Consider the following 27,999-nt stretch of genomic DNA (forward strand, 5'->3'; position numbering starts at 1 on the left):
CAGGCTGATCTCTATCAGATTAGCGGACGGTGGGATCAATCAGAACACATGGTTCCCCGACCCAGTGGGACGGTATTATGGCGCCGCGTTATCCGATCATCCCCGATTACACAGCCCCTGTCGGGGGGGGGGGGCCTTGTGAGGGAGGCTGCTGCTGGAGGAGATCCCATCACAGTGCGAGGGACGGCCCAGTAGGAGCCGCCCCCCCCAACAGAGGGAGAGGAGCCCGCTCTGGGACAGGCGGCTGGCGCCCACTAGTGGCCAAGAGTGGAAGAGCAGCGACCACCTCTTACGGTCGGAGTGTTTTCAGTATGGGTTGAATTGAATCAGGCTCTACTGTGATTGGACCGAGCGAGGGAGGAGTATCTTCTGATGTGCCGGATGAGGCCTAGGCTTCTACTAAACACAAAAGCACATGATGCTGTGTGACTGGGGACACAGACCGACCAAATGACCCGCCAACATACACTCTCACACACACACACACACACAGGTAGGGGGGGAGGGAGGAGGAGGAGGTGGGGGGTGGGGGGGCAGTACCTGAGTTGGGGAACTGAAAGGCACTGTGCTGCATTTGGGGGCTGAGTACCGCCCCGTACTGTCCGCCCATCATGTTTGAGTTTCCCATCATCATCTGGGAGGAGGAGGAGGAGGAAGAGGAGCCATGCATGTGGAGCTGGGGGTTGGGGGGGAGAGAGGGCAGGCCGGGCGAGAGAGGGGAGGAGAAGGGGCTGGTGGGGGGGGGCGGAGAGGCCAGGCCTGTACTGGTACCGTAGCTGGGCGGGTAGGGGAACTGCTGGGGGTTGCCCTGGGGGATCCGGGGGTTACCCATGCCCCCGGCCGCGGCGGCGGCGTTGGCGGCCATGTTGGGCGGCAGGCTGAGGCCCTGTGCGCGCATGGCGATGCTGCGCTGCTGCACCTGCTGCGCCTGCTGCACCTGACGCTGCCGCAGGTGGTTGCTGAGCAACTCCCGCTGCCGCTGGGCCAACATCTGGGCGTTGATGGTCCCCTGGAAGGAGGGAGGAGGGGTCAGGACGCAGACTGTAGCTCTATAGAGCAGGCTGTAGCTCTATAGAGCTAGGCTGACCTACAGGTCTATAGAGCAGACTGTAGCTCTATAAAGCAGACTGTAGGTCTATAGAGCAGACTGTAGGTCTATAGAGCTGGCTGTAGCTCTATAGAGCCAGGCTGACCTACAGGTCTATAGAGCAGGCTGTAGGTCTATAGAGCAGACTGTAGGTCTATAGAGCTGACTGTAGGCCTATAGAACTGACTGAAGGTCTATAGAGCAGACTGTAGCTCTATAGAGCTGACTGTAGCTCTATAGAGCTGACGGTAGGTCTATAGAGCTGATGGTAGGTCTATAGAGCTAGGCTGACCTACAGGTCTATAGAGCAGACTGTAGTTCTATAGAACTGACTGTAGCTCTATAGAGCCAGGCTGACCTACAGGTGTATAGAGCAGGCTCCAGCTCTATAGAGCAGACTGTAGCTCTATAGAGCCAGGCTGACCTACAGGTCGATAGAGCAGGCTGTAGCTCTATAGAGCAGACTGTAGGTATATAGAGTCAAGCTGACTGTAGGTCTATGAGCAGACTGTAGGTCTATAGAGCTGAGTAGACTGTAAGTTTATAGAGCAGACAGTAGCTCTATAGAGCCAGGCTGACTGTAGCTCTATAGAGCCAGGCTGACTGTAGCTCTATAGAGCCAGGCTGACTGTAGGTCTATAGAGCCGAGCTGACTGTAGTTCTATAGAGCCAGGCTGACTGTAGGTCTATAGAGCAGACTGAAGGTCTATAGAGCAGACTGTAGGTCTATAGAGCTGACTGTAGGTCTATAGAGCCAGGCTGACTGTAGGTCTATAGAGCAGACAGTAGCTCTATAGAGCCAGGCTGACTGTAGCTCTATAGAGCCAGGCTGACTGTAGCTCTATAGAGCCAGGCTGACTGTAGGTCTATAGAGCAGAATGAAGGTCTATAGAGCAGACTGAAGGTCTATAGAGCAGACTGAAGGTCTATAGAGCAGACTGTAGGTCTATAGAGCTGACTATAGGTCTATAGAGCCAGGCTGACTGTAGGTCTATTAAGCACACTGTAGGTCTATTGAGCACACTGTAGGTCTATAGAGCTGACTGTAGGTCTATAGAGTTCACTGAAGGTCTATAGAGCGTCTACCTTCTCCTCAATGACGCCTGTGCATAATTCGTTATATTGGATGAATTCACCTGCTAAATGCTAAATGAACATTGAACCGTCACGCCCATTCCAACGCGCCTGTGCCTTAAGGCATTGCGGCATGGAAAACCTCTATTCTCACGATCCTTGATACAACTTAAAGTTGTGTTCCTTTCTCTCACACGTTTCAGACCTCATAGTTGTTAAATTGAAGGGCATATGAGGATGCAAAAGTAGTATATCTCAATTAAATCAAATCAAATAAACTTTACTGTCCAAATGGGGGATGGACTGGAATGTGATGGACCCCATAGAGGCGGCCGGTCATCATATAGATACACATAACATACACACATTTGTACATTACATAGGATACATGACTAAATACATCTAACTGCCTTGTTCCTAGACTCTAAAAACACGATGAAGATGAAAGCTGAACCAGTGGGGAGGGTCACAAGGAGAATCTGAATTATGTCCACAATCTCCACATGTTTTACATCACTACAATATGAATGCATCAAGCGTTTGACGGTGGTGATCAGATAGTGGTTCTCTCTAGGGCCAGCAGGGCTGCGCTGACTATGCTGTTCCCGCTCCGACTTAATGCATGGCCTTGCCTGACGCTTCGGAACACCAAATAACGTGCGTTCTACATGGTCCTTCTCTTTTATGATCGACACATTGATGAACAAGCCTAAAAATGAGACCTTAAACGTGGATGAACCAAGAGGAGCCAGACAGTCCCTGGTCTGGGAGAAGCGGCTCACTGGGATACCGAGCCGGATCTGAGCGGTCTGAACCGGGACGACAGGGGGGGGGGGGGGGTAACGCACCTGGTTCGGAGCGCTGGCTCTGAGAGGTAGGTTGACGTTGGACACACCGCTCATCTGATTCATCATTGGTTGGCGATTCTGTTATGAAACAGACAGAGGACACGGGTTACAAGTTCTTCTCTAAGTCAAAGCAGCGTTGGGATCGTTGCTGGCCTATCGAATGGTATTCTGCAAATATTATTCAACAAAACCGTGATTGACAATGACGTGCTGAGCTGTGAGGGCAGGGTACTGTTCCACTCCCACCCCAAAGATACTGGGTTCAATCCCAGTATTAGAGCGCAGCCAGCCTAGCTTTATAGAGCAAGACGTCTACCAGCTCCTTAATGACATGCATCTAGTTCACTACAAGTAACACTGGATAACAGCGCCTGCTAAATGACTTAACATAAAACAGGCTGAGGATTTCTCCAGAATAAATGCCCTCAATGGCCTGCAGATGGCGCATGGACTCACATCCCCAGCCATTTCTCATAACCTATGGATCCTCTGCCAAAATGTCAAGCCCAAGGCTAATTACACAACTACCATCTGTGTGCACAATCCCATCTCTATTGATCCCCCCCTCCCCCTCTCCCTCACCCTTAAGCGGAGTGGGGGCATCACAGAGCGAGTACACAGGATCAATAGACAACATCGCCTCCAGCTGGGCACAGCCTAGTCAAACCTGCTGCAGATGTGTGTGTGTGTGTGTGTGTGTGTGTGTGTGTGTGTGTGTGTGTGTGTGTGTGTGTGTGTGTGTGTGTGTGTGTGTGTGTGTGTGTGTGTGTGTTTACTGTATGTGTGTGTGTGTTTACTGTATGTGCTGGTGTGTTTGTGTGTACTGTATGTACTGCTGTGTGCGTGTGTGTGTGTACTGTATGTGCTGGTATGTGTGTGTGTGTGTCCGTGAGTAAGAGAGTGAGTGAGTGAGTCTGTGAGAGAGCGAGAGAGTGAGAGAGTGGGAGAGTGGGAGAGAGTGAGAGAGTGAGTGAGTGGGATAGTGAGTGGGTGAGAGAGTGAGAGAGACTGTGAGTGATTGAGAGAATGAGAGATCGAGAGAGTGGGAGAGTGGGAGAGAGAGTGAGTGAGTGAGAGAGTGGGTGAGTGAGTGAGAGAGAGAGTGGAAGAGTGGGAGAGAGTGGGAGAGAGAGAGAGAGAGAGTGAGAGAGTGAATGGGATAGTGCGTGGGTGAGAGAGTCAGAGAGACCAGGAGAGTGATATAGTCTGAGAGAGAGAGAGAGAGAGAGAGAGAGAGAGAGAGAGAGAGAGAGAGAGAGAGAGAGAGAGAGAGAGAGAGAGAGAGAGAGAGAGAGAGAGAGAGTGAGAGAGTGAGAGAGTGAGAGAGTGGGAGAGTGGGAGAGTGGGAGAGTGAGAGAGTGGGAGAGTGAGAGAGACCGGGAGAGTGGGAGGGTGAGAGGGTGAGAGAGTGAGAGAGTGGGAGAGTGAGAGAGAGTAAGAGAGTGGGAGGGTGGGAGGGTGAGAGAGTGGGAGAGTGAGAGGGTGAGAGGGTGGGAGAGTGAGAGAGTGAGAGAGTGAGAGAGAGTGAGAGAGAGTAAGAGAGTGAGAGGGTGAGAGGGTGAGAGAGTGGGAGAGTGGGAGAGTGAGAGAGTGAGAGAGTGAGAGAGTGAGAGAGAGTGAGAGAGTGAGAGAGTGAGGGTGGGAGGGTGGGAGGGTGGGAGGGTGAGAGGGTGAGAGAGTGGGAGAGTGAGAGAGTGAGAGAGTGAGAGAGTGAGGGTGGGAGGGTGAGTACCTGCTGGGACTGCAGCCGGTGCTGCAGCTGCAGGCGCAGGGTGTTGGGCTGGTTGGGGACCCCCGCGGCGGGCCTCAGGCCGGGCCGCGCCTGCATCCTCAGCATGGGGTAGCCGGGCCGCGGGCCCATGGGCCCCCCCATGGGGTGGAAGGACGGCTCCTGCATGGGCGCCCCGGCGTAGCCCCTCTGGCCCATGTGGGAGGGGGGCTGGGCGAACTGCTGCCCGTACATGGGGGGCTTCTGGTCCAGCAGCATGGAGGGGTCCTGCTGGGAGAACTGGTCCTGGTCCACCGCCTGGCCCTGGTGGGGGGGGGCGCACGCACACGCACACACACGCACATACACACACACACACGTACGCACACACGCACACACACGCACACACACGTACACACACACACACACACACACACACACACACACACACACACACACGTACACACGCGCGCGCGCGTCAGGGCTGCTATGCACCGGCCCTGTGAGTTGTGTTCATCTTATTGTGCCGATGCTTTGGCCTTCTTTTAATTCACAGATCCCGCACAACTGGATCACTACGACTGGTTTTCCGTGTGGCCGTGTGATAGGCCGAGCCAAGCGCCCGCAGCGGTTCAACACCCGCTGGTTGAGCCACCAACAGCCTCGAGGAGATTTTGAACAGACAATTCAGACACACAAATGCCTGTGGATTGGCAGCATGTAGACACGGTCAAGACAATATACAGTGAGGTGTGTTCTACAGACGGTAAATATCAAAGTAAGGTCTGTATGAATGGTACAGTCTAACCACATGGTGAGGTCCACACTGTTAACATGGGAACAGAGGGGACCCCCAGCTGGTCTGGTAGAGGGGGGGGTCTCACCTGGCCTACCAGAGCGGGGATCCCCAGGGCGCGGTCGATCTCCTCCAGCCCGTCGAAGTCCTTGAGCACGGTGTAGAGCTGGGACAGCAGGGCCCCCTCGTCTGCCGGAGGCCCGTCCCCGGGGCCCCCGGCACACAGCAGCTCGTCCTGGGGGCCCGGGTACACCGACCTGGGGGGTGCAGGGGGTAAGAGAACGGTAGTACTGCTAGGGTACAGCCAGACGGAGGGCCCGGGGAACCACAGGGGAACGGAACCGCAGGGGGAACCACAGGGGAACGGAACCACAGGGGGACAGAACCACAGGGGAACAGAACCAGAGGGGAACAGAACCAGAGGGGAACAGAACCACAGGGGAACAGAACCACAGGGGGAACCACAGGGGAACAGAACCACAGGGGGAACCACAGGGGAACAGAACCACAGGGGGAACAGAACCACAGGGGGAACAGGACCACAGGGGAACGGAACCGCAGGGGAACAGAACCACAGGGGGAACAGAACCACAGGGGAACGGAACCGCAGGGGAACAGAACCGCAGGGGAACGGAACCAGAGGGGGAACCACAGGGGAACGGAGCCACAGGGGAACAGAACCACAGGGGAACAGAACCACAGGGGGAACCCCAGGGGAACAGAACCACAGGAGAACAGAACCACAGGGGAACAGAACCACAGGGGAACAGAACCACAGGGGAACAGAACCACAGGGGGAAAAGAACCACAGGGGGAAAAGAACCCCAGGGGAACAGAGCCACAGGGGAACAGAACCACAGGGGAACAGAACCACAGGGGAACAGAACCACAGGGGGAACGGCAGGGGAACAGAACCACAGGGGAACAGAACCACAGGGGGAACGGCAGGGGAACAGAAACACAGGGGAACAGAACCACAGGGGAACAGAACGGCAGGGGAACAGAACCACACGGGGAACGGCAGGGGAACAGAACCACAGGGGAACAGAACGGCAGGGGAGCGGCAGGAGAACGGTAGGAGAACGGCAGGAGAACGGCAGGGCTCTGGGCCTTATTGTCCCAGAGGCCTACTGGTGTTGGCCCGTTGATAGCACTGCAGCTCTTAATGAACAGAGAGGGACAGACTGAGAGCCCCCAGCACCATCTCACTATACTGCTGAGCAGAGGCTGAGCCCGTCAGAGGAACCGGTGGACCGGGCAGGGGAACAGGGATGGGGGGGGCAGCGTCGATCATAATATTAAAACACGATACGGGATTAAAAACCTGCTGCTGGCAGAAGAACCATCAACATGACCAACATGGCGTCATGTTCCCCCACGGTACAGCGCAGTGTTCAGCTCAGGGCCGATGGGTAACCATGCCCTGGGAGTGAGGGTCCTGGGTCGGGGGTCGGGGTCAGGGAACGCCGTACCTGTTCTGGTGGGGTCGGGGGAACGCTGTACCTGTTCTGGTCGGGTCGGGGGAACGCCGTACCTGTTCTGGTGGGGTCGGGGGAACGCCGTTCCTGTTCTGGTGGGGTCGGGGGAACGCTGTACCTGTTCTGGTGGGGTCGGGGGAACGCCGTACCTGTTCTGGTGGGGTCAGGGGTCAGGGGAACGCCGTACCTGTTCTGGTGGGGTCGGGGTCGGGGGTCGGGGGAACGCCGTACCTGTTCTGGTGGGGTCAGGGGTCAGGGGAACGCCGTACCTGTTCTGGTGGGGTCGGGGGAACGCTGTACCTGTTCTGGTGGGGTCGGGGGAACGCCGTACCTGTTCTGGTGGGGTCGGGGTCGGGGGTCGGGGGAACGCCGTACCTGTTCTGGTGGGGTCGGGGGTCAGGGGAACGCCGTACCTGTTCTGGTGGGGTCGGGGGAACGCCGTACCTGTTCTGGTGGGGTCGGGGTCGGGGGTCAGGGGAACGCCGTACCTGTTCTGGTGGGGTCGGGGTCGGGGGTCGGGGGAACGCCGTACCTGTTCTGGTGGGGTCGGGGGTCAGGGGAACGCCGTACCTGTTCTGGTTGGGTCGGGGGAACGCCGTACCTGTTCTGGTGGGGTCAGGGGTCGGGGGAACGCCGTACCTGTTCTGGTGGGGTCAGGGGTCGGGGGAACGCCGTACCTGTTCTGGTGGGGTCAGGGGTCGGGGGAACGCCGTACCTGTTCTGGTGGGGTCAGGGGTCGGGGGAACGCCGTACCTGTTCTGGTGGGGTCAGGGGTCGGGGGAACGCCGTACCTGTTCTGGTGGGGTCAGGGGTCGGGGGAACGCCGTACCTGTTCTGGTGGGGTCAGGGGTCGGGGGAACGCCGTACCTGTTCTGGTGGGGTCAGGGGTCGGGGGAACGGCGTACCTGTTCTGGTGGGGTCAGGGGTCGGGGGAACGCCGTACCTGTTCTGGTGGGGTCAGGGGTCGGGGGAACGCCGTACCTGTTCTGGTGGGGTCGGGGGTCGGGGGAACGCCGTACCTGTTCTGGTTGACAAAGGCCGTCTGGTCGATGGGCATCATGCTGTCGGGCCACGGAGCCGTCTGATTGGGTGGCGCCTGCTGCTGGGAGAACTGGTGTCCGGCCATGCCGATGTCCATCCCTGGCTGAGCTGCTGGGAGGAGACGAGGGCGGGGTTAGGGTTACCGTGGAAACAGACAAACAGGGGCTGCCTGGAGTCAAGGCATTCCCCCTTGGGTCTACCATCTCCGTGGACATCTGAGGAGTGTGATGAGGCTGGCACGGCCAGGGTTAGGGTTAGCCTAACCCAGAGCCAGGGTTAGGGTTAGGGACAGCCTAACCCAGAGCCAGGGTTAGGTTTAGCCTAACCCAGAGCCAGGGTTAGGGTTAGCCTAACCCAGAGCCAGGGTTAGGGTTAGCCTAACCCAGAGCCAGGGTTAGGGTTAGCCTAGATCTCCCTGATGTGGTCTAGCAGGGGGGAGATCTCCCTGATGTGGTCTAGCAGGGGGGGTCCTCGGGTTCCTTGGTTCCTAAATGCCCTCCAGCCAGCGCCTCTCTCCCTGGACTCCGTTCTCTCACCGTTGGCCATCATGGTGGACTGATGCATCTGCCGGGGGCCCGGCTGGCTGTTGGGCCTCATGGGGGCGGCATTGGGCCCCAGGCGCCCCGTGGCCCCGGGGGGAGGGGCCGACGCAGAGCCAATCCAACCCTCTGGCTGCTGCATGCCTGGCCGCGGACCGCCCGGACCGATGAGCCCTGGAGAGAGAGACACACACACACACACACACACACACACACGTTGAAGGCATCAAGTGCAACGAGTAGCAGTGTGTGTGAACTGTGTTGACAGCTGGGGAGCCTTTCTTCCTGGAACAGGAAGTGAGTCACTGGGCCTCGTTTGACGACAACAGGGGAGAGAATGTGTGAGAGGGAAAGATTCAACACACACACGCACACGGAAACTCACACGCACACACACAGAGTAACCACTTTCTGAGACGTAGTTTCCTCTCATGTGATTGAGAATTGCAGCGTTGACGGTAAACACTGAAACGAAACTCAACAGACAGCGAAGCTATAAAGAGCCCCCATGTTATGACCAGCCCCGTGTCCAACCTCATCCATCTCCCTTCACCTGCAGGTTCAGGTGGATGCAGATCGATTCAACAGCTAGAAATGGGTTTGCGTAACAAGATGAAGTCATGTTTTACCATGATTCAAAACACCCCACAGCAACAACGAAACAACTGGAGCAGACACCTTCATCCCCGGGAACACAGCCGAAGACGAGGAACAATAAACGAGCCCCACCTGCGTTCGCCATGCCGGCCTGGCTGCTCATCATGCCGTGGTTTCCCATCATGCCTTGCTGCTGCTGCTGCTGGATGAGGGTGTAGGGGCTGGTGGCCCTCAGGGGGTACTGCAGCGAGGGGTTCTGGGGGGACATGGACATGTCCAGGGACACACTCCTCATGGGGGGGGCCCGGCCGGGCTGGTTGGGTCGGACGCCGCCGAAATCTGTGGTGGACCGAAAAGGGACCAGGAGGGGTTAAGATGACCGCAGTGTTGGAATGGAAGATCAATGAATACGACAATAAAGATAATTAATAAGTTACACCTTAAGCTTCATCTTGAGGCTCCACAAATCACTGTCATAATATAGACATGAATGTATTTACGTGCTGGTAAATCTATCTCGGACAAATGATGGCGATAGAAGTTGATATTGTACTCTCATTTGTTTAATGGATTCCTCTGGCCCAATACAAGTAGGGTGGGGGGGGAAGAATAGAGAAAATGGCTGCAAAGAATGCCCCTTTCAGAAGCATAGTGCTAATATATGTCAGGGAAAGGGAAGAGGTTTCTTAGCCTAATGTAGGCTCAAATAAATGAAAATGAATAAGTGTGTGCCATTTACTACTTTAAATAAATATATTTATCTTTAAAAAACGAATCCATTTATCAGACGATTTGGATAAAAGCGTCCGCTGTATGCCAAAGGTGACACACATCGTGTCATCTGCAGTGAAGCCCACTTGTTGGGCTTCACTGCAGATGACACGATGTGTGTCGTGATGACATGATGTGTGTCGCATCAACAGCTGGAGAGCGGACATTGTTAGCGTGGCCTTGCCCAGCGGGAATCAAACCCCTTAACCAGCGCTAATGCCATGCTGCAGCCAGGGCGGCTCAATGGGGCCTGTGCGCTTGTGTGCCTGGGTTATCTGTGGTGGTGGAGGTGGTGGTGATGGGGGACTCACTCCCTGGGCCCATGCCCGGCCCCATAGGCCGGCTCTGCTGCTGCTGCTGCTGCTGTTGATGCTGCTGTTGCTGTTGTTGTTGTTGTTGTTGATGCTGCTGCTGATGCTGCTGCTGCGCCGCCAAGGCGGGGTTGCTGCTCTCGGACATCTGCAGGATGTCGTTGATGATGTTCTGCTTGTCCATGGTGCTGGGCAGCGACACCGGCCGCTGGTCTCCAAATAGAGGCTGGGCGCTCTGCAGGTCATTCAGGATGTCGTCCAGCTCCGATGACTAAACAACAGCAGAGCAACGAGGAGGAGAGGTGCACATAGAGTGTGGGGTAAATGGGAGAGGAGTTGAGAGAGGAAGAGGATGAAGAGTCAGTAAGTGAGAGAGGAAGGGACATGGATGGAGAGAGGGGGAGGAAGGGTGAGGAGATGACACACTGGTCAGTGTGATCAGAAATAGGTCACAGTTTAAGAACAGCACCAGGAGCGAGCGAATGCACGATAAAAAGCCCCTCCTCGGCACACACCACAACAATTTATAACGCCCAGCCAACGTTCTCAGGTATGGCGACGGCATAGCCCCTACTGCTCATTATAAACAGGGTTCTTCTCTGTGGGGGCTGTTCACTAATGATGATGACGACAGCAGCAGCAGCCCCAACTGGACCACTTTACAGGCGGCCGATCTAGGCCAGCCTTCACATCGCCTTAGCTTTATCAAACCTAGGCTGCCCCCCCCGCCACTGGCTTATCGGCCGCCGTGGTGTCCCGCCACACACACACTACACACACACACACACACACTCCCTCCCTTCAGCCCCCCGTGTGGACACACAGAACACTATCAGAATGGGCCCAACGCCGTTCCTCAATGATGGGTTGGGGTGTCAGCGACGGCTCTGAGGACGTGCACCGCTGGGTGCGTGTGTCGCGTTTGATATGAGAGGGCGGGGCCAAAAGGGGCCACAGTTGTTTACACACACACACGGTAAACAACTGTGCTGCTGTTGGGATCGGCCAGGCCAAGGTTACACACACACACACACACACACACACACAACGAGGAAAGCTTGGTTAAACTGTTTGTCCAACTGGTGTCCAACACAGAATCCTAGGTCGCGAATTCTCAGGGTTGGGGGTTGGGTGCTTGATATAGCGCCGCTATATCGGCTGGGCGCTGATGTCCCGGTCCGGGACGCTGCCGTACGCCGCTATATGTTGTATGTTTATTATCGTTTGTTGTTCCGGTGAGCCGGGCGCTGGAGTCGGTGTCTCTGTGCTGCTCTATGGCTGCCTGCTCTGCGTTGTGTGAAAGGAACCCAAATGCAAATAATGGTCTACACACTGCTGAGACAGCAACATGGATTTAGTGATCACAGCGCTTCAGGGAAAGGGGTGGGGAGAGGAGAGAGGGGGGGGGGGGGGGGGGGGTGGGGGGGGGTGAGGGGGGTGGGCTGAGGGACTTAAGGTAAATAAGTTGTACTGCCTGTGAACCACCAGCAGGTGGCAGAGCACCAGGGATCACGACTCCACTGTACAGTAAAGCCTGCGCACTCACTGAAAACACTCCCATTCAAACACACGCACACACATATACATATAGATATACATACATACATACATACATATATATATATATATATATATTCCTCCTCTCACACCCTCATGCACGCAAAATACCTCTCGTGCGCGCACACCCACCCACACACAGACACACCCACACACGAGAAAACCCACATTTAATAAATAATAAAAATGGCTGAAGCATTAAGAGTGTAGCACGCACACAAACACAGATGCAGATAGAGTATGGCTCAATACGATCCAAGGGGGAAGAGGGACCGAGGGGAAACAGGGAAAGAAAATGAGAAAGATAGAGAGAAAAGGAGAGGAAGAGTTGTACAGAGCAGAGGAGAAGGTAAGAGAAAAGAGACAGAATTGAAGAGGGAGGGAGGGCGAGCGAGAGAAGCCCTAATGAGGTCAGGAATGATGTAATGCTCCTGTACGCTCTCAGATTGCTCCCTTCCTCCTCTCTCATTTCTTTCTCCTCCCATTTTCTCCTCCCCCCAGCTCATCTGGTCGGTCTCTCTCCAGGGTTAAGTTATAGAAGGGGAGATGTAAAAAAGACAGAGTCAACATGGACTTTCTTTGATAATAAACAGAGGCATGGCACTGACTCAGCCTGTGTCACTCAGAGACGCCGAGAGAAAACAAGGGAAAGCGAGATCTGGACGGAGAGAGAGATCTGGACGGAGAGAGAGATCTGGACGGAGAGAGAGATCTGGACGGAGAGAGAGATCTGGACGGAGAGAGAGATTTGGACAGGGAGAGAGAGAATAAACACAACTGCTCTTTTCCGCCTAGAATCATGTTGACCAATTGTGGGCCAGAAATAGCCTCCGACACTGTCATCTCCTCGACAACGGATTACTGTAGTGAGGCGGGGTGTTTGTTAACTACGTTTCACGCCACGTCGACCGACGTCGGCACATGCATCCCTTGTTTTGGGCGCAGATTCTCCATCTAACGAGAAAAATGAGGAAGAAACATTGTGCGTGGAGACACACACACGCACACTGACCCCCCATACACACAGGAAGAGTTAATGGGGTCCAGGCCAACTGGGTGGATCCACCCGGCTCCTCTAATGTAGCTTTGCTCCGCCGCCATTAATTATTCAGAGCCCCAACATTGACAGGAGAGTATGGGGTGGGTTGGGGGGCAGCACAGGTGGTAAAGAGAGGAGGCGATACATAAGCAGTGTGTGGTTTTGCTTTGTGGCGCGTCACAGCTCGTCTTACGACCCCGTAGTCTGCTCGGACGACTTGGGTTGGATCTGGGGCCTGCACTGTACAGGGGGGGCACTGGGGAGATGAACACACTGGATGGTACGCTCTGAATGCACTGCGGTCCGTGGCTCATAGGCTCAAGCTTCTGGGACCCCCCCCTGCCTCGTCTCAGTGGTATCATCTGATCTCTCCCTTGCATTACAGTACATGATCATCAGCGTGATGACGTCATAGCCCGCTGCTCTGCTCCGGCTCGTTTCATATCTACCCCCCCCCACCCAGTCCAACGCCGTCCGTCTCCGGGGTACAGCGTGCTTTAACGTTGACGCTGCACTTTTTTATCCTCTCGCACCAAACGCTGTGCATGTCGTCTGCGAGCTGGGAAATCTGTTAACGCAACCGTTCTTCAAAGCACTGTGACCCCCCCCCCGTTCCACTGGCTCTGCCTTCCTGCTCCGCCGTCTCCATGGCAGCGGAGGGCCAGCTCAGGAGCATATGGCTCATCGCTTTCACTTCGCCTGCCAAGGCTGGCTTCTCCTGTTGGGGAGGGAACCTACACCTGACTCACTTCAGCACCGCATGGCTCCTGTACCCCCCATCACTCACACACACACACACACACACAGTTTCCAAGGAAAAGAGTGTGGTTCCCACTGACGCCCCGCTCACGACGTCCGGGCTACCGTCTGCCGGTAGGAGGGGCCTGGGCTCTGGTAGGAGGGGCGTGGGCTCCGGTAGGAGGGGCCTGGGCTCCGGTAGGAGGGGCCTGGGCTCCGGTAGGAGGGGCCTGGGCTCCGGTAGGAGCGGCCTGGCTCCGGTAGGAGGGGCCTGGCTCCGGTAGGAGCGGCCTGGCTCCGGTGGGAGGGGCCTGGCTCCGGTGGGAGGGGCCTGGCTCCGGTAGGAGCAGCCTGGCTCCGGTAGGAGCAGCCTGGCTCCGGTAGGAGGGGCCTGGCTCCGGTAGGAGCGGCCTGGCTCCGGTAGGATCCAGATCCTAACACAAGTCTAAGTGGCTGCCTGCCTCCCTTGTTGTTGGGGATATTGGGTTACACCAACAACAGCCACTGCCTTTCTCTCCAGCGGTTTCTTTAGTTTTCTCCCTTTGCTCGCCCTCTAACAGGCCCCCTCCCCCTCCCTCCCTCCCTCCCTCCCCTCCCTCCATCCTAGCACCAGGCTAGCCTGAGCCCGGTCCAGGCCCTGCTGAGGGGGGCCACAGCCAGGATCAAACGGCCACAGGGAACCACAGGGGGCGCATCCAAATGCCACAGTTGTTTGAAGCCACCCCCCCTCCCCCCCCCCCAGTCACCCAGCCAGGGAGATGACCAGATGCTGTGTGTGCAACGACTTTTTCTGGGTTCCACACACACACACACACACAAACACACACAACTAGAGCAGAACTGAGCAACAAAGTTGGATGTTTTGCCGCATATCGGACACGGCGTCTCTACTAAAGCGTTTGTTTCACACGGGAGAGCGGCCGGCGGACGCGCGCCACCTCATATCAGACGCCTCCCCACGTCAACGCCGCCATCGTTTACACCCCGGCCTGAGCCAATAGGAGCTCTTCCCCCGGGACCCACCTGCTCTGCGCGGTCGTATCCGGCGTCCTGCTTCTCCGTCTTCACCTGCTTCCCCGCCTCCACCTTGACCTCTCCGGGCTCCAGCTTGGCCTTCTCCTTCAGCACCGTGTCGTCCTTGTCCAGCAGGTAGCGCAGCAGCGCGTTGTCCTTCTTCTTGGGGCTCAGGGGCTCCTGCTTGAGGACGAGCTCCACGCCGGCCCCGGGGCCCTGCGGCTCCCCGGGCTCCTTGCCCGTGGCCTCGGCGGTCAGCTTGGCCAGGTCCACGGGGGAGGTGCTGTTCTGGAGCAGCTGGTGCAGGATCTTGTGTTTCTCCTTCAGGGAGGTGGTGTGGGTGGGCCCGGCCGGGTGGCCCCCGCGTGCCCCGGGCCCCGCCGGGTCCTTGCCGTCGCCGGGGGAGGAGGGCATCTCCAGGGGCTCCGACTTGGTGGTGAGCAGCTGCAGCAGCTTGGTGTGGCCCTTGTTGTCGTGGAGACGGCCGTCGGCCGCCGCGGCCCCCCCGTCCCGCTCCTCCTTGGGCTCGCCCGCCTCCCCGCCGTCGCCCGGGCCCCCCGGCTCCGAGTGGGGGCCGAAGGGCTCGCCGGGACCCCCGCCGCCCTCGCCCGGCTTGGACGTCACGTGGGGGTTGGCCCCCGGGCCGGGCGGGGCCCCAGCCGGGGAGCCCAGCTTCCTGTCGGGGGAGCCCAGCGTGTGGGCGTGGGGGTGGCTGACCCCGTGGCACTCACTGAGGGCCTGCAGGGCGGACAGGGAGCTGCTGGTGTAGCTGTTAGCGTGTCCGCTAGCCGCGGGGCCGCTACCTCCGGGCCCCCCGGGGCCCATGCCCACGGGGGAGGGCGAGTGCAGGCCCCCGGCCACCCGGGGGCTGCCAGCGCCCCCGGGGCTGCCCCGGTGTCGGGGCGACACCATGGAGTTCTGCTGGGGGGGGTGTGGCCCGCCGGCCGGGCTGGGGCTGCCGCGGGACGGGCTGTTCATCCTCCAGCCGGCGCCCTGCTGGGGGGGCTGCATGCCCCCGGCGTGGCTGTGGGGCGGGGGGCAGCCGAAGCGGTAGCCCTGCATGTGGCCCCCCATGGCGGCGGGCTCCCGGGGGCCGGCGGGGCCCGGGGGGGAGAAGGGCGTGCTGTTGCTGCTGACGGTGGTGTCCTGGCCCTGGGGCCCAGAGCCCGGCACGCTGCCCGGGGTGGGCGGCGTCATGGCGGGCGTGGACGAGTTCATGGGCTTTGGGCCCATGCCGGCGGCCGGGCCGCCCGGTCCCATGTCCTGGCCCATCCCGCACACGGTCTGCTCCCTGCGGGGACAAACAACACGGGTCAGCCCCCAGGCCTCTGCAACGGTCCCCACTAACACAACACGGGTCAGCCCCATACCAACGGTCCCCACAAACACAACACAGGTCACCCCCATCCCAACGGTCCCCACAAACACAACACGGGTCACCCCCATCCCAACGGGGGCCCCACAAACACAACATGGGTCAGCCCCCATCCCAACGGTCCCTACAAAGACAACACGGGTCACCCCCATCCCAACGGTCCCCATACACACAACACGGGTCATCCCCATCCCAACGGTCCCCACAAACACAACACGGGTCAGCCCCATCCCAACGGTCCCCACAAACACAACACGGGTCAGCCCCCATCCCAACGGTCCCCACAAACAATACACGGGTCAGCCCCCATCCCAACGGTCCCCACAAACACAACACGGGTCATTCCCATCCCAACGGTCCCCACAAACACAACACGGTCAGCCCCATCCCAACGGTGGCCCCATACACACAACACGGGTCATCCCCATCCCAACGGTCCCCACAAACACAACACGGGTCAGCCCCATCCCAACGGTGGCCCCATACACACAACACGGGTCAGCCCCCATCCCAACGGTCCCCACAAACACAACACGGGTCAGCCCCATCCCAACAGGGGCCCCACAACACGGGTCAGCCCCCATCCCAACGTCCCCACAAACACAACACGGGTCACCCCATCCCAACGTCCCCACAAACACAACACGGGTCAGCTAGGGCTTGACCAGTTATCGGATGTTGATTGCAATTTCAATATTAGCGTCAAACGATCACAAAACTAATATAATCGAGTTTGCGATTTTTTATTTTATTTTCATTAAATGTATTATAGAAAGTGCACAACAGCTGGATACATATCTGTACATTATTTTAGATTTGAACATTTTCTTTTTGACCATTTTGTGTATTTTTTTAAGGCGAAATGTCAAAGCAACATGCTGAATAAAAACATGTTTTCAAACTCAAAAATAATCGTTTGAATAATCTTGATTTCAATATTGACCAAAATAATCCTGATTATGATCTTTTCCATGATCGAGCAGCCCTAGGTTCAGCCCTCATCCCTCTGCAACGGTGGCCTCCCATACAACGACCACCTTATGGAAGAAAGGCGCTTTCCTGTTCTGAGGCTCATACCGTCGACTTCAACCGCAGCAAACCCCCAGGCCACATGGATACAGAAAAACATCCTCCATTGACTGGCGCTGTAAGAGGCCTCCGTCCTTTCATTCATTCGTCATTTAGGAAAACAGCAGGTCCACACCCGTGGGAGACTGTCTGTCTGTCTGTTAACACAGATGGAGCAAGTAGCCGACTACGGGGATGCCTTCATTCTGTGACCCAGACGGTTCAGGCCAAGAGTCAAATACAAGAATCACTACCAACACCCTGTTGCTCCCTTTCCATCGTGGTTGTTCATCCACCATCACGTATCTCCCTTCATCTCTATCCTGCTCCACCATCTCATTCGCTTCCTCTCATGCTGTCTCTCTCCATCGCTCTCATGCTGCCTCTCTCCATCTCTCTCAGGCTGCCTCTCTCCATCTCTCTCATGCTGCCTCTCTCCATCTCTCTCAGGGTTAGGGTTAGTACCTCTTTGGGATGTGCAGGGACATGTAGAGTTGGGTTAGGGTTAGTACCTCTGGGGGATGTGCAGGGACATGTAGAGTTGGGTTAGGGTTAGTACCTCTGGAGGATGTGCAGGGACATGTAGAGTTGGGGCTCGTTGGTGGCAGGCGAGCGGACCAGCTTGCTCTTGGTGTGGGCCGACACGATGGTTCCGTCCGACAGCGAGAAGCGGTAGATGGGACTGAAGGCCTGCCCGTGGCGGAGCACTGCACACACACACACACACACACACACATCATGAGTAATGCCACTTAACACGCCCTCCTATGGTGGCAGTAATACATAAAGAGTTTCCATGCCATGTGGATGCCATCTTGCCCGTATAAAACACCTCAACACAGCAGCAGTGTGTCGGTTCATTTCCTGTTGTTTCACACCACATGTATTGAGTATCCTTCTCAAATGAACCGTATTAGTCATATAGACAATGACTAATAGCCGTCGAGTGATTTGTGTGTGTATAATCTGAGGGAGATTAATATCGGTTGCCACAAAATAACATTATGTTAAATAAAATATTAAATAAATGAAAAATCTAACAATAAATCAACTTCTAAAATAAGTAACAAACCAACCAACAGGAAGTACAAAGTATTTATCACTGTGGAGTGGACCTCCACCCCCAACACAGCCACTGGGGAACCGGTCTCTCCGCTCACCTTCCTGCTGGTGTCTCTTGGCGAAGGACATCTCTCCGTCGTTCTGCAGGTGGAACCTCTGGATGCAGCGGCGCACCAGGTCCTCCCAGCCCGGCTTCATGGAGGCCCTCAGCAGGCTGGTGTCCAGGGACGTGATCTTACCTACGGAGAGGTTCACCCACAGCGCCCAGTGAGACCGGGACGGTACGCCTCACCTACCACACCTACCAGCTCCTAGAGCACCCCCACCTACCAGCTCCTAGAGCACCCCCACCTACCACACCTACCAGCTCCTACAGGACCCCCACCTACCACACCTACCAGCTCCTAGAGCACCCCCACCTACCACACCTACCAGCTCCTACAGCACCCCCACCTACCAGCTCCTACAGGACCCCCACCTACCACACCTACCAGCTCCTAGAGCACCCCCACCTACCAGCTCCTACAGGACCCCCACCTACCACACCTACCAGCTCCTACAGGACCCTCACCTACCAGCTCCTACAGGACCCCCACCTACCACACCTACCAGATCCTAGAGCACCCCCACCTACCACACCTACCAGCTCCTACAGGACCCCCACCTACCACACCTACCAGCTCCTAGAGCACCCCCACCTACCACACCTACCAGCTCCTACAGGACCCCCACCTACCAGCTCCTACAGGACCCCCACCTACCACACCTACAGGACCCTCACCTACCACACCTACAGGACCCTCACCTACCACACCTACAGGACGCCTGGACAGAGCAACACACCCTACAACACGGGGGCTACCGTAGGCCTCACACACCCTACAACACGGGGGCTACCGTAGGCCTCACACACCCTACAACACGGGGGCTACCGTAGGCCTCACACACCCTACAACACGGGGGCTACCGTAGGCCTCACACACCCTACAACACGGGGGCTACCGTAGGCCTCACACCCTACAACACGGGGGCTACCGTAGGCCTCACACACCCTACAACACGGGGGCTACCGTAGGCCTCACACACCCTACAACACGGGGGCTACCGTAGGCCTCACACACCCTACAACACGGGGGCTACCGTAGGCCTCACACCCTACAACACGGGGGCTACCGTAGGCCTCACACCCTACAACACGGGGGCTACCGTAGGCCTCACACACCCTACAACACGGGGGCTACCGTAGGCCTCACACACCCTACAACACGGGGGCTACCGTAGGCCTCACACACCCTACAACACGGGGGCTACTGTAGGCCTCACACATCCTACAGCACGGGGGCTACCGTAGGCCTCACACACCCTACAACACGGGGGCTACCGTAGGCCTCACACCCTACAACACGGGGGCTACCGTAGGCCTCACACACCCTACAACACGGGGGCTACCGTAGGCCTCACACACCCTACAACACGGGGGCTACCGTAGGCCTCACACACCCTACAACACGGGGGCTACCGTAGGCCTCACACCCTACAACACGGGGGCTACCGTAGGCCTCACACACCCTACAACACGGGGGCTACTGTAGGCCTCACACACCCTACAACACGGGGGATCGATACCAGCTCCTACAGAACATCTGGCCAGAGGACAGCACTGCTGCCCCAATCAGAACAGAGCCGAATGGATTCAAGTGGTTTATCTATTAGTGGAAGGGCCCCTGAACTGAGAGAGGGAAGCTCACTAATGTAGGGAGAACAACACGCGCACACACGCCCGCGAAGGCCTTGTCCTGGCAGCAGTACTAGCCGTGGGGGGGGGGGTGATGCGTTTAAAGGGCTTGAGTGATTGACAGCTTGGGAAACTGACAGCTCGTCGCTGGAGAACAGGATCCTCAAGTACTAACCGAGGCCCGCACTGAGGCTGCTTTGGCATACGCATATTGTTATTTTTTATTCCCTCGCCAAACTTTATTTGTTTATCCCTGGAAAGACAAACACATGGCCGCGGAGAAGGACCGAGTGACGGAGCGCTTTAGTGTTCTCGGGTTCTGGCCACATGCAGACATGTCTCATAAACCAGACCGCTAGTTGATACCGGGGGGGCATTAGGTAGAGACAGGGGGCAATAGAGAGAGAGGGAGGGAGAGACAGGGGGCAATAGAGAGAGAGGGAGGGAGGGAGAGACATGGGGCAATAGAAAGAGAGAGGGAGAGACAGGGGGAAATAGAAAGAGAGGGAGAGACGGGGCAATAGAAAGAGAGGGAGAGACAGGGGGCAATAGAAAGAGGGAGGGAGGGAGAGACAGGGGGCAATAGAAAGAGAGAGGGAGGGAGAGACAGGGGGCAATAGAAAGAGAGGGAGAGACAGGGGGCAATAGAAAGAGAGAGGGAGGGAGAGAGGGGAGGCAGGAGGGAGACAGGGGGCAATAGAAAAAGAGGGAGGGAGAGAGGGGGGGCAGGAGGGAGAGACAGGGGCAATAGAAAGAGAGGGATGGAGAGCAAGAGGTGGAAAAGAGAGAGAACTCAGGAATAAAACAGCTTGAAAAGAGGGCAACAGAACACGGAGAAAGGGAATGAGACGGAGCGAGGTTGAAACAGAAAGAGCGAGAGACATTCAGAACTCACGAGAGAGCGAGCGCGAGAGAGGGAATCGGAGGGGCAGCGGTACGACCGGCCGAGTGTGTTGGAGCCCGAGGGTTTGGACCAAGCGTGTAATCATGTCTCCGCTAATTGAACGGTAGGGCAGCTGATCTACGGCTGGTCGGGCGATGAGCTGCTGACGCTGAGAACGGGGCACTGCCACCTCCGGGGGCGGAGCCTCTGGGGGGCACCGCCCCCGCAGAGCCCTCCGGGGGCGGAGCCTCTGGGCGCCACCACCACTGCAGAGCCCTCCGGGGGCGGAGCCTCTAGGGAGCACTGCCCCCGCAGAGCCCTCTGGGGGCGGAGCCTCTGGGCGGCGTGCTAGAGCACCAGCTAAGGAGCGTGTGTCAGACGTTAGGCCACACCTGGCATCAGAAGGGTCTCCCTGTGCGCGTTCCATTCTCAGTCCCCCCTAACCCTCCTTGTGATTGGTGGCTTCCTGGGCCCGAGCCGTGTGATTGGTGGCTTCCTGGGCCCGAGCCGTGTGATTGGTGGCTTCCTTGCCCCGAGCCGTGTGATTGGTGGCTTCCTGGGCGCGAGCCGTGTGATTGGTGGCTTCCTGGGCCCGAGCCGTGTGATTGGTGGCTTCCTGGGCCCGAGCCGTGTGATTGGGCGGTGGCTGCGGGTCGTACCTTGCAGATCCTGGCGCGTGGTGAAGCTTTCGTGGGTGGGCAGCATGGGCCTCTCCTTCATAGGCACCCGGCGCGCCACGCAGATCAGGCACGACTGGAAGTCTGGGGGGGGGGGGGGGGGGGGGGGGGGAGGGGCACAAAGGAGAGAGGTAGGGTGAGAAAATTAAATGAATGTTTTTTCAGGACAGCGTAATGAATCCAGTTTTTAATGAGCATAGAGAACACAATTGGGAACCTTTCATGGAGAGCTATTGCTGGCAGGGGACATGATAGAGAGTGACCTTTAAGGGTGTGTGTGTGTGTGTGTGTGTGTGTGTGTGTGTGTGTGTGTGTGTGTGTGTGTGTGTGTGTGTGTGTGTGTGTGTGTGTGTGTGTGTGTGTGTGTGTGTGTGTGTTTTCTGCTCTGCAAAGCATCCACCATTTATAATGCATCCCCTGGCCAACAGGAACCACATAAAGAAGAGTATGGCTCAATCATTCAAACACACATCCAACTTCCTGTGCCAGTAATACCCCCCCCTCTCTCTCTAATCTTTCACATGCTGGCAAAGGGACGAATGCCAACACACACACACACACACACACACACCTTGACATGTAAACAAGGCCTCTTGGGTGGTCTGGGCCCATGGATTTGAAAAACAGCATCTCTCTCTCTCCCTACCTTGGTCTCTCTTTCTCTCTCTACTGGGCAGGAGCTAGCCCTGCCAAAGTTACAAGTGATCCTGGCCGGGCCTCCAGCTGTGCTCCATGCCAGGGTATGGCTGGCAGAACAGCTGGCACACAAAGAAAGGCAGCGGCAGAGGAGAAGGAAAGGCAACCGAAAACCTATACCCTGCCCATAGTGAGCCTGGCTGAAGCACTGCTGCGGGACACTGAGCTATGAAGGGACAAGCTGTTGGGCAAGGTCTCTGAAGGACATCTAGCGGTGGAGGTGAGGTGTGGGGAGGGCTGGAGGACGTACGGCATCTCAACATCATCTATTGTGATAGGCTGCACTCATTCTCAGTCCAGGTCTGGGCCTCTGGAGGGGAGAGAGGACTGCTGCTACCCAGGAAGCTAACCTGTTGTGCTGTCAGGTCCATATGTTCTGTTTATGAACATAACAGAGTGCATACAAACACCGTGCATCAGGACGGAATAAAATATACCGTGACGACTGCCAGCACAACCTCGCGCCTACCTCCCCCCCCCCCAGCCGTACCGTCCCCGTCCTCCTTGATGGACTTTGGCTCCGACACAGCGAAGCACTGCATGGTCTCGTATTTCTGTGGCTGCGGATCGTGGGGTTGGTCGGGGCTCTCGCTGTGCGGGTTCACCAGCATGCGGCAGTTGAAGGTGTGGCTGTTGCGTCGGGACCCGTCGTTGGTCCAGGGGACGCCGTTCACTGGGGGGGGGGGAGGAGACAGAGTGTAGGGAGAAGAGGATGAAGTTCAGGGTTTGTGATGAAGTTTAAAGTGTCCACAGCCCCCCCCCCCCCCCAGATGCATCCTGGGGCAAGGTGCCCTAATCCCACCTCTGGTCTATACTGACATGCCTCTCAATATGATCGCATATTGCTTTTGATGTCTGCTTAATGACTAAATAGTAAAACAACAACAACAACACATGATGTCAGTATTAAAGGGGACAATATGAGCGGCGGGGGGAGAGGGCGGCTGAGTGAGAGGGTGAGAAGAGAGTGATGAAAGAGTGAGAAGAGGAAAAAGAGAGCAGCAGGCTGTGTGAAGTTCTCCGGGGTTGAGATCAGCTCAGTCGCGCCCCTCGTTCATCCATCAGCAGCCAAGAGGAGCCCGCCAGCCACCAGACGCACGTCCTCTGGGCTGCCCGTCACCCCCGTCACACACACAGCTTCACACAGGCACATACACCAGTTCAGAAACACACAAGACCGACGTCTGCATACACACAGACTCCAGAGTGCCCACATTCAGACTCCATAACGCACACTCCAAAAACACACAGTCTCAAGCGTGCGCATACACATTCCCACACACATAATACAGACTCAAGCATGTGCATACACATTCCAACACACTGACACTACAGACTCAAGCATGTGCATACACATTCCCACTACCAAACACACACACACACGTGACAGCGCACACTCCCAGCACCCTCCATCTGGCTCTGATCTCATTGGGTGCATTGATAATCTCCCAGTATCTGGGACACGGGCCCACCAACAGTTTCCAGGGTGCTGCGTTCGGCACGGAACCGCCACCCAGATGGTCACACACTCAGACCTCAACAGCACCGAGAGAGAGACAGAAAGACAGAGACAGAGACGCAGAGAGAGCGAGAGACAGAGACAGAGACAGAGACAGAGTCAGAGAGAGAGAGAGAGAGAGAGAGAGAGAGAGAGAGAGAGAGAGATTTGGGTTTTTGAGGACGCAATGACTTACATTGCAGCCATCTCTCAACAGCAGCAGTGGACGTTTAAGAGTGAGTGAGTGAGTGAGTGAGTGAGTGAGTGAGTGAGTGAAATGAAGTGGATGTGAGGTGGAAGAGGACCACCGGTCATGAGAGTAAGGGATGAGACGTGTAGAGAGGGGGAAAGAGGGAAGTATAGACATGATATGTCTATACATCTCCCTTCCTCTCGCTCTCTCCCTCTCTTCGTCGAAATTATTTAGAGAAATGGAAGGAGAGAAAGAGGGAGGGCAAGAGAGGAAGAAACAGACGGCGAGAAGGAGAAACTGAGAGGACGAGAGACATACAGACCCAGAGAGGGATGGAGCGAGACAAAGATACATATAAACGCAGGAAGGGAGGGAGGGAGAGCGAGAAGGAGAAAGTAAGAGAGAGATAAATGAATGACAATTAGGAGGAGAGAAGACGGCGAGATGATCTATATTGGAAATAAGGTCAGCGGATGGAGAGAACGCGCAGAGGACGAAATGAGAGAGAACAGGAAGATGGGAGTCAGTTGGAGAAGTAAATGAGAAACAGAATATGAGAGAGAGAGAGAGAGAGAGAGAGAGAGAGAGAGAGAGAGAGAGAGAGAGAGAGAGAGAGAGAGAGAGAGAGAGAGAGAGAGAGAGAGAGAGAGAGAGAGAGAGAGAGAGAGAGAGAGAGAGAGAGAGAGAATGAATAAATGAGATAAAGAAAGAGAGAAAGAGAGAGAGCACCAAGCAACAGAGAAGGCGAGGGAAGGGCGAGCGACGTGACGCTGTGGGGGGGGGCGCTGACAGGGGAGAGGATCCAAAAGGAAGCTAATTAGCTGAAAACAGGGAGGGGAGAGGGTGTGTGTGTGTGTGTGTGGGGAGGGGGTTGGTGGCCGTGGGGGGCAACATTAGAGCTTAATAAGTTTCAGTCGTCAGGGAAGAAAAAAATACCATTGACAAAAAAAAATGGCCTATAGGAGCCCTGCACGCCAACATGTACGGCTGCCCACGTTATGTAATGCTAGTTCGATCCCCAACTCCTCCTAGCTGAGTGTTGATGTGTCCCTGAGCAAGACCCTTAATCCTGACTGCTCCTGACCAGCTGGCTGTCGCCTTGCATGGTCGACTCTGCCGTCGGTGTGTCAATGTGTGTATTAACCCATGTTAGTCACTTTGGCTAAAAGGGGCTTCCACCGGGGCTGTCCATTGGTCTGGTCAAAGGTACCACAGCTACTAGTATGACAATATTTGCACATTATCCTTGTCCAAACATTGTGGAAGTGAAGAGATATCAAGTTGGGGATTGGGATTTAAATAATGAAAGCATAAAAAATTAAACGAAACAAACCAAACCTTTATATTAAGCCAAATAAACCGTTTGTGATTCATCTCTCATAAATCTTCCCAACCACCTTTTTTTCACAACCTTTTCCTGATGCAACGAAAGTAAACCCCCCCTATAGTGACGTCAGACCCACAGCTCCCACTGGGTCATCCACGCATCATCCCTCTGGAGGCCCAGCCAGGGGAGAGACCCCCACCTGGCTGTTCCCCTGAGAGACCAGGGGAGAGACCCCCACCTGGCTGTTCCCCTGAGAGACCAGGGGAGAGACCCCCACCTGGCTGTTCCCCTGAGAGACCAGGGGAGAGACCCCCACCTGGCTGTTCCCCTGAGAGACCAGCCAGGGGAGAGACCCCCACCTGGCTGTTCCCCTGAGAGACCAGCCAGGGGAGACACCAGCCAGGGGAGAGACCAGCCAGGGGAGAGACCCCCACCTGGCTGTTCCCCTGAGAGACCAGCCAGGGGAGAGACCCCCACCTGGCTGTTCCCCTGAGAGACCAGGGGAGAGACCCCCACCTGGCTGTTCCCCTGAGAGACCAGGGGAGAGACCCCCACCTGGCTGTTCCCCTGAGAGACCAGCCAGGGGAGAGACCCCCACCTGGCTGTTCCCCTGAGAGACCAGGGGAGAGACCCCCACCTGGCTGTTCCCCTGAGAGACCAGCCAGGGGAGAGACCAGCCAGGGGAGAGACCAGCCAGGGGAGAGACCAGCCAGGGGAGACACCCTGTTGGGGGCTTACCGAGGGACTTGGGCAGCAGGTTCTTGATGAACTCTGCGTGGTCGCCCACGTGCAGCACGCTGTACACGCTGGTGTTCATCAGCTCCTCCTGGTTGTAGCGCAGGTACTGCGTCACGTTCTCCGACACAAACACGATGTTGCCCTCCATGTTCACCACGAAGAAGAAGCCGTCCAGGGCCTGAGGGGAGGGGGGAGAGACGGTTAATGGGGTCAACAGCCTCTGGATCATTCTGGTTCTGTAGAGACTGGGAACTGGTCTGGGAACTGGTCTGGGCGAGGGCTTCTTTCACTCATGGTTTGTCTTGCTTCATTCAATCCTTCAGGGGAACCCCACTCTAGAGAGGGTTTCTGTTGGGTGGTAGAGGGAGGGTTTAGGGAGGGATGATCTGGGAACTGTTCTTTCATTCTTCTGTTCTTGTTATTCATTCTGTTTTTGGTAAATTGTTCAAAAAGAGGAAAGCCATATATTCGACTATCATGATTTCTCAAAATGTTATAATTAACCTCCTGCTGACTGAAAGAGTTTCACAATGGTTGTGAAAGACACTGGCAGAGCAGAGATGGTCCATGTTTGTGGAGGGAAACGGCTGCCAACAAATTAGGAACGGGGTCTCTTCCCCACGTTGAAGCAAACCAGGGATCGAACCAACAGAAGTGTATTGAGGGCAAAGTGAACATTAACCAGCTTACTTAAATGTTAATATAAGAAAATAAGAGCTGCATTAAAACAACAGGCCAACATAACTCTTAGTTCATCTTACAAACTTTTGACCCAACGAAGTTGCAGACATTTATCTGACCTGCAGTCTGTATTAAAGCAGAAGACATAAAATAATAATAATTAACACTAGTTCAGCAGTAGAATGTTAAGTCAAACATCTATTAATACCCCCCCCCGCCCCCAAATAAAACAAAAGAAACAGGGGCACTTCCTCAACACAAGCCATCCCAGCGCTACTCCAGATGCTATCTGTACAGAGACTAGGGGGGGCGGGAGGTGTCTAATTGAAAGGAAAAAAAAACACAGCCCCAGGTCAGCCATTAGATGCAAGATGGTGTCAATTAGGCCATCAAATCACCCGGAGCCCCGGGCGAGTTCTGGCTGCCTGTGAAGCTGGAGCAGGGGCGGGTGTCAGAAGACACCCTGCGCTCTCAACCAATGACACGCCTCCTTGCTCACATCTGCTCGCTGCAGAGCGAGGGGGGAATCAGAGTTACAGATCCACGGCCCCACGCTGGCTGGATCAGGAAGAAGAGCCGCACACACCTGGGGGCTGGGGGATCAGCGGCACTCCGTCGGGCTGACGTGTCGCCTCCAGGTACGGCTTGTGGAGAGTTGAAATGCTTTTGTTTTGACAACGTCTCAAACCAGAACGTTGCCGTGTTCAAGGCGCTCGTGGTCTTTTCGTCTGTCTTAATGATGATGGTGGGCACATTAACTTCTCCGTGTCAACGGGGGTCTCGAGAGACACAATTAAATCTGTACTCTGCGTGAAGCGGCATTAAGTCGGTGAAAGGATCTGGCTGAATAATCAGACGTGCGTTATTCCTCCACTGCGCAGCGCACAAAATCAATCACGTACCGCTAGATATTAAAGTACAGACGAGCAGAACACACACAGACTGGAGCAGATTCGGGTTTCAGATGAACTGCCAAGGCCTCAACAACCAGAATAAGCCAGACAGACCTTCGGGGGAAAAAAGAAGACTTCTATCGTTTTCTCTCTGCAACACCAGCCTGGACCCATTGCGACAGGCTGCATTGGTTGTGCAAGTGTACGCTCCCTCTGGTAGGGAAAAGGCCCCGTACCGGACAAGTAGGGCAAACAGAACCAGAGCAAACAGCCGCTCTGCCAAACCATGGCTTCCTCCAGACGCTGCTTGCATAACAGCGTGAGCCAATACTTTCTGATCTACAATGCCCTGATTAAATATATAGACACTCAAACCTCACTTGGCATCGCGGGCGAGCGCCTGCACACCCAGTGTTATACGAGCGTAAGCGTGCAACGTGTGGATAGCCTTCCATAGACACAGCAGCGGCCCGGGACTAGGGAGTCGCCGTCGACTTTATGAACCACACAGAGCTGCTAGCGCCGTGTGACCGAGCGCAAAGTGGTGGGGAGAGGAGCCGAACGAATGTATGCAC

General features: G+C 56.1%; 1 protein-coding gene across 1 annotated transcript in view; it reads right to left on the reverse strand.

Annotated features, from left to right (window-relative positions):
- Positions 1-27,999, reverse strand: part of ncoa2 (nuclear receptor coactivator 2) — a gene marked incomplete at its 3' end in the record, with an annotated part of 85,973 nt that overhangs the window by 22,964 nt on the left and 35,010 nt on the right. Inside the window, exons 6-19 of the mRNA XM_079755052.1 lie at positions 25,851-26,028; positions 22,585-22,767; positions 21,381-21,482; positions 18,202-18,342; positions 17,601-17,748; positions 14,608-15,889; positions 10,251-10,521; positions 9,301-9,507; positions 8,569-8,745; positions 8,011-8,143; positions 5,611-5,770; positions 4,742-5,041; positions 3,010-3,087; positions 541-1,009 (exon numbers count right to left, since the gene is read on the reverse strand). Coding sequence (XP_079611178.1) covers positions 541-1,009; positions 3,010-3,087; positions 4,742-5,041; positions 5,611-5,770; positions 8,011-8,143; positions 8,569-8,745; positions 9,301-9,507; positions 10,251-10,521; positions 14,608-15,889; positions 17,601-17,748; positions 18,202-18,342; positions 21,381-21,482; positions 22,585-22,767; positions 25,851-26,028 — 3,829 coding nt within the window. The remainder of the gene's footprint in view (positions 1-540; positions 1,010-3,009; positions 3,088-4,741; positions 5,042-5,610; positions 5,771-8,010; positions 8,144-8,568; positions 8,746-9,300; positions 9,508-10,250; positions 10,522-14,607; positions 15,890-17,600; positions 17,749-18,201; positions 18,343-21,380; positions 21,483-22,584; positions 22,768-25,850; positions 26,029-27,999) is intronic.

The sequence above is a fragment of the Pollachius pollachius genome (genome assembly GCF_949987615.1).
Source record: "Pollachius pollachius genome assembly, chromosome: 17".
In the NCBI taxonomy this organism is placed as follows: domain Eukaryota; kingdom Metazoa; phylum Chordata; class Actinopteri; order Gadiformes; family Gadidae; genus Pollachius; species Pollachius pollachius.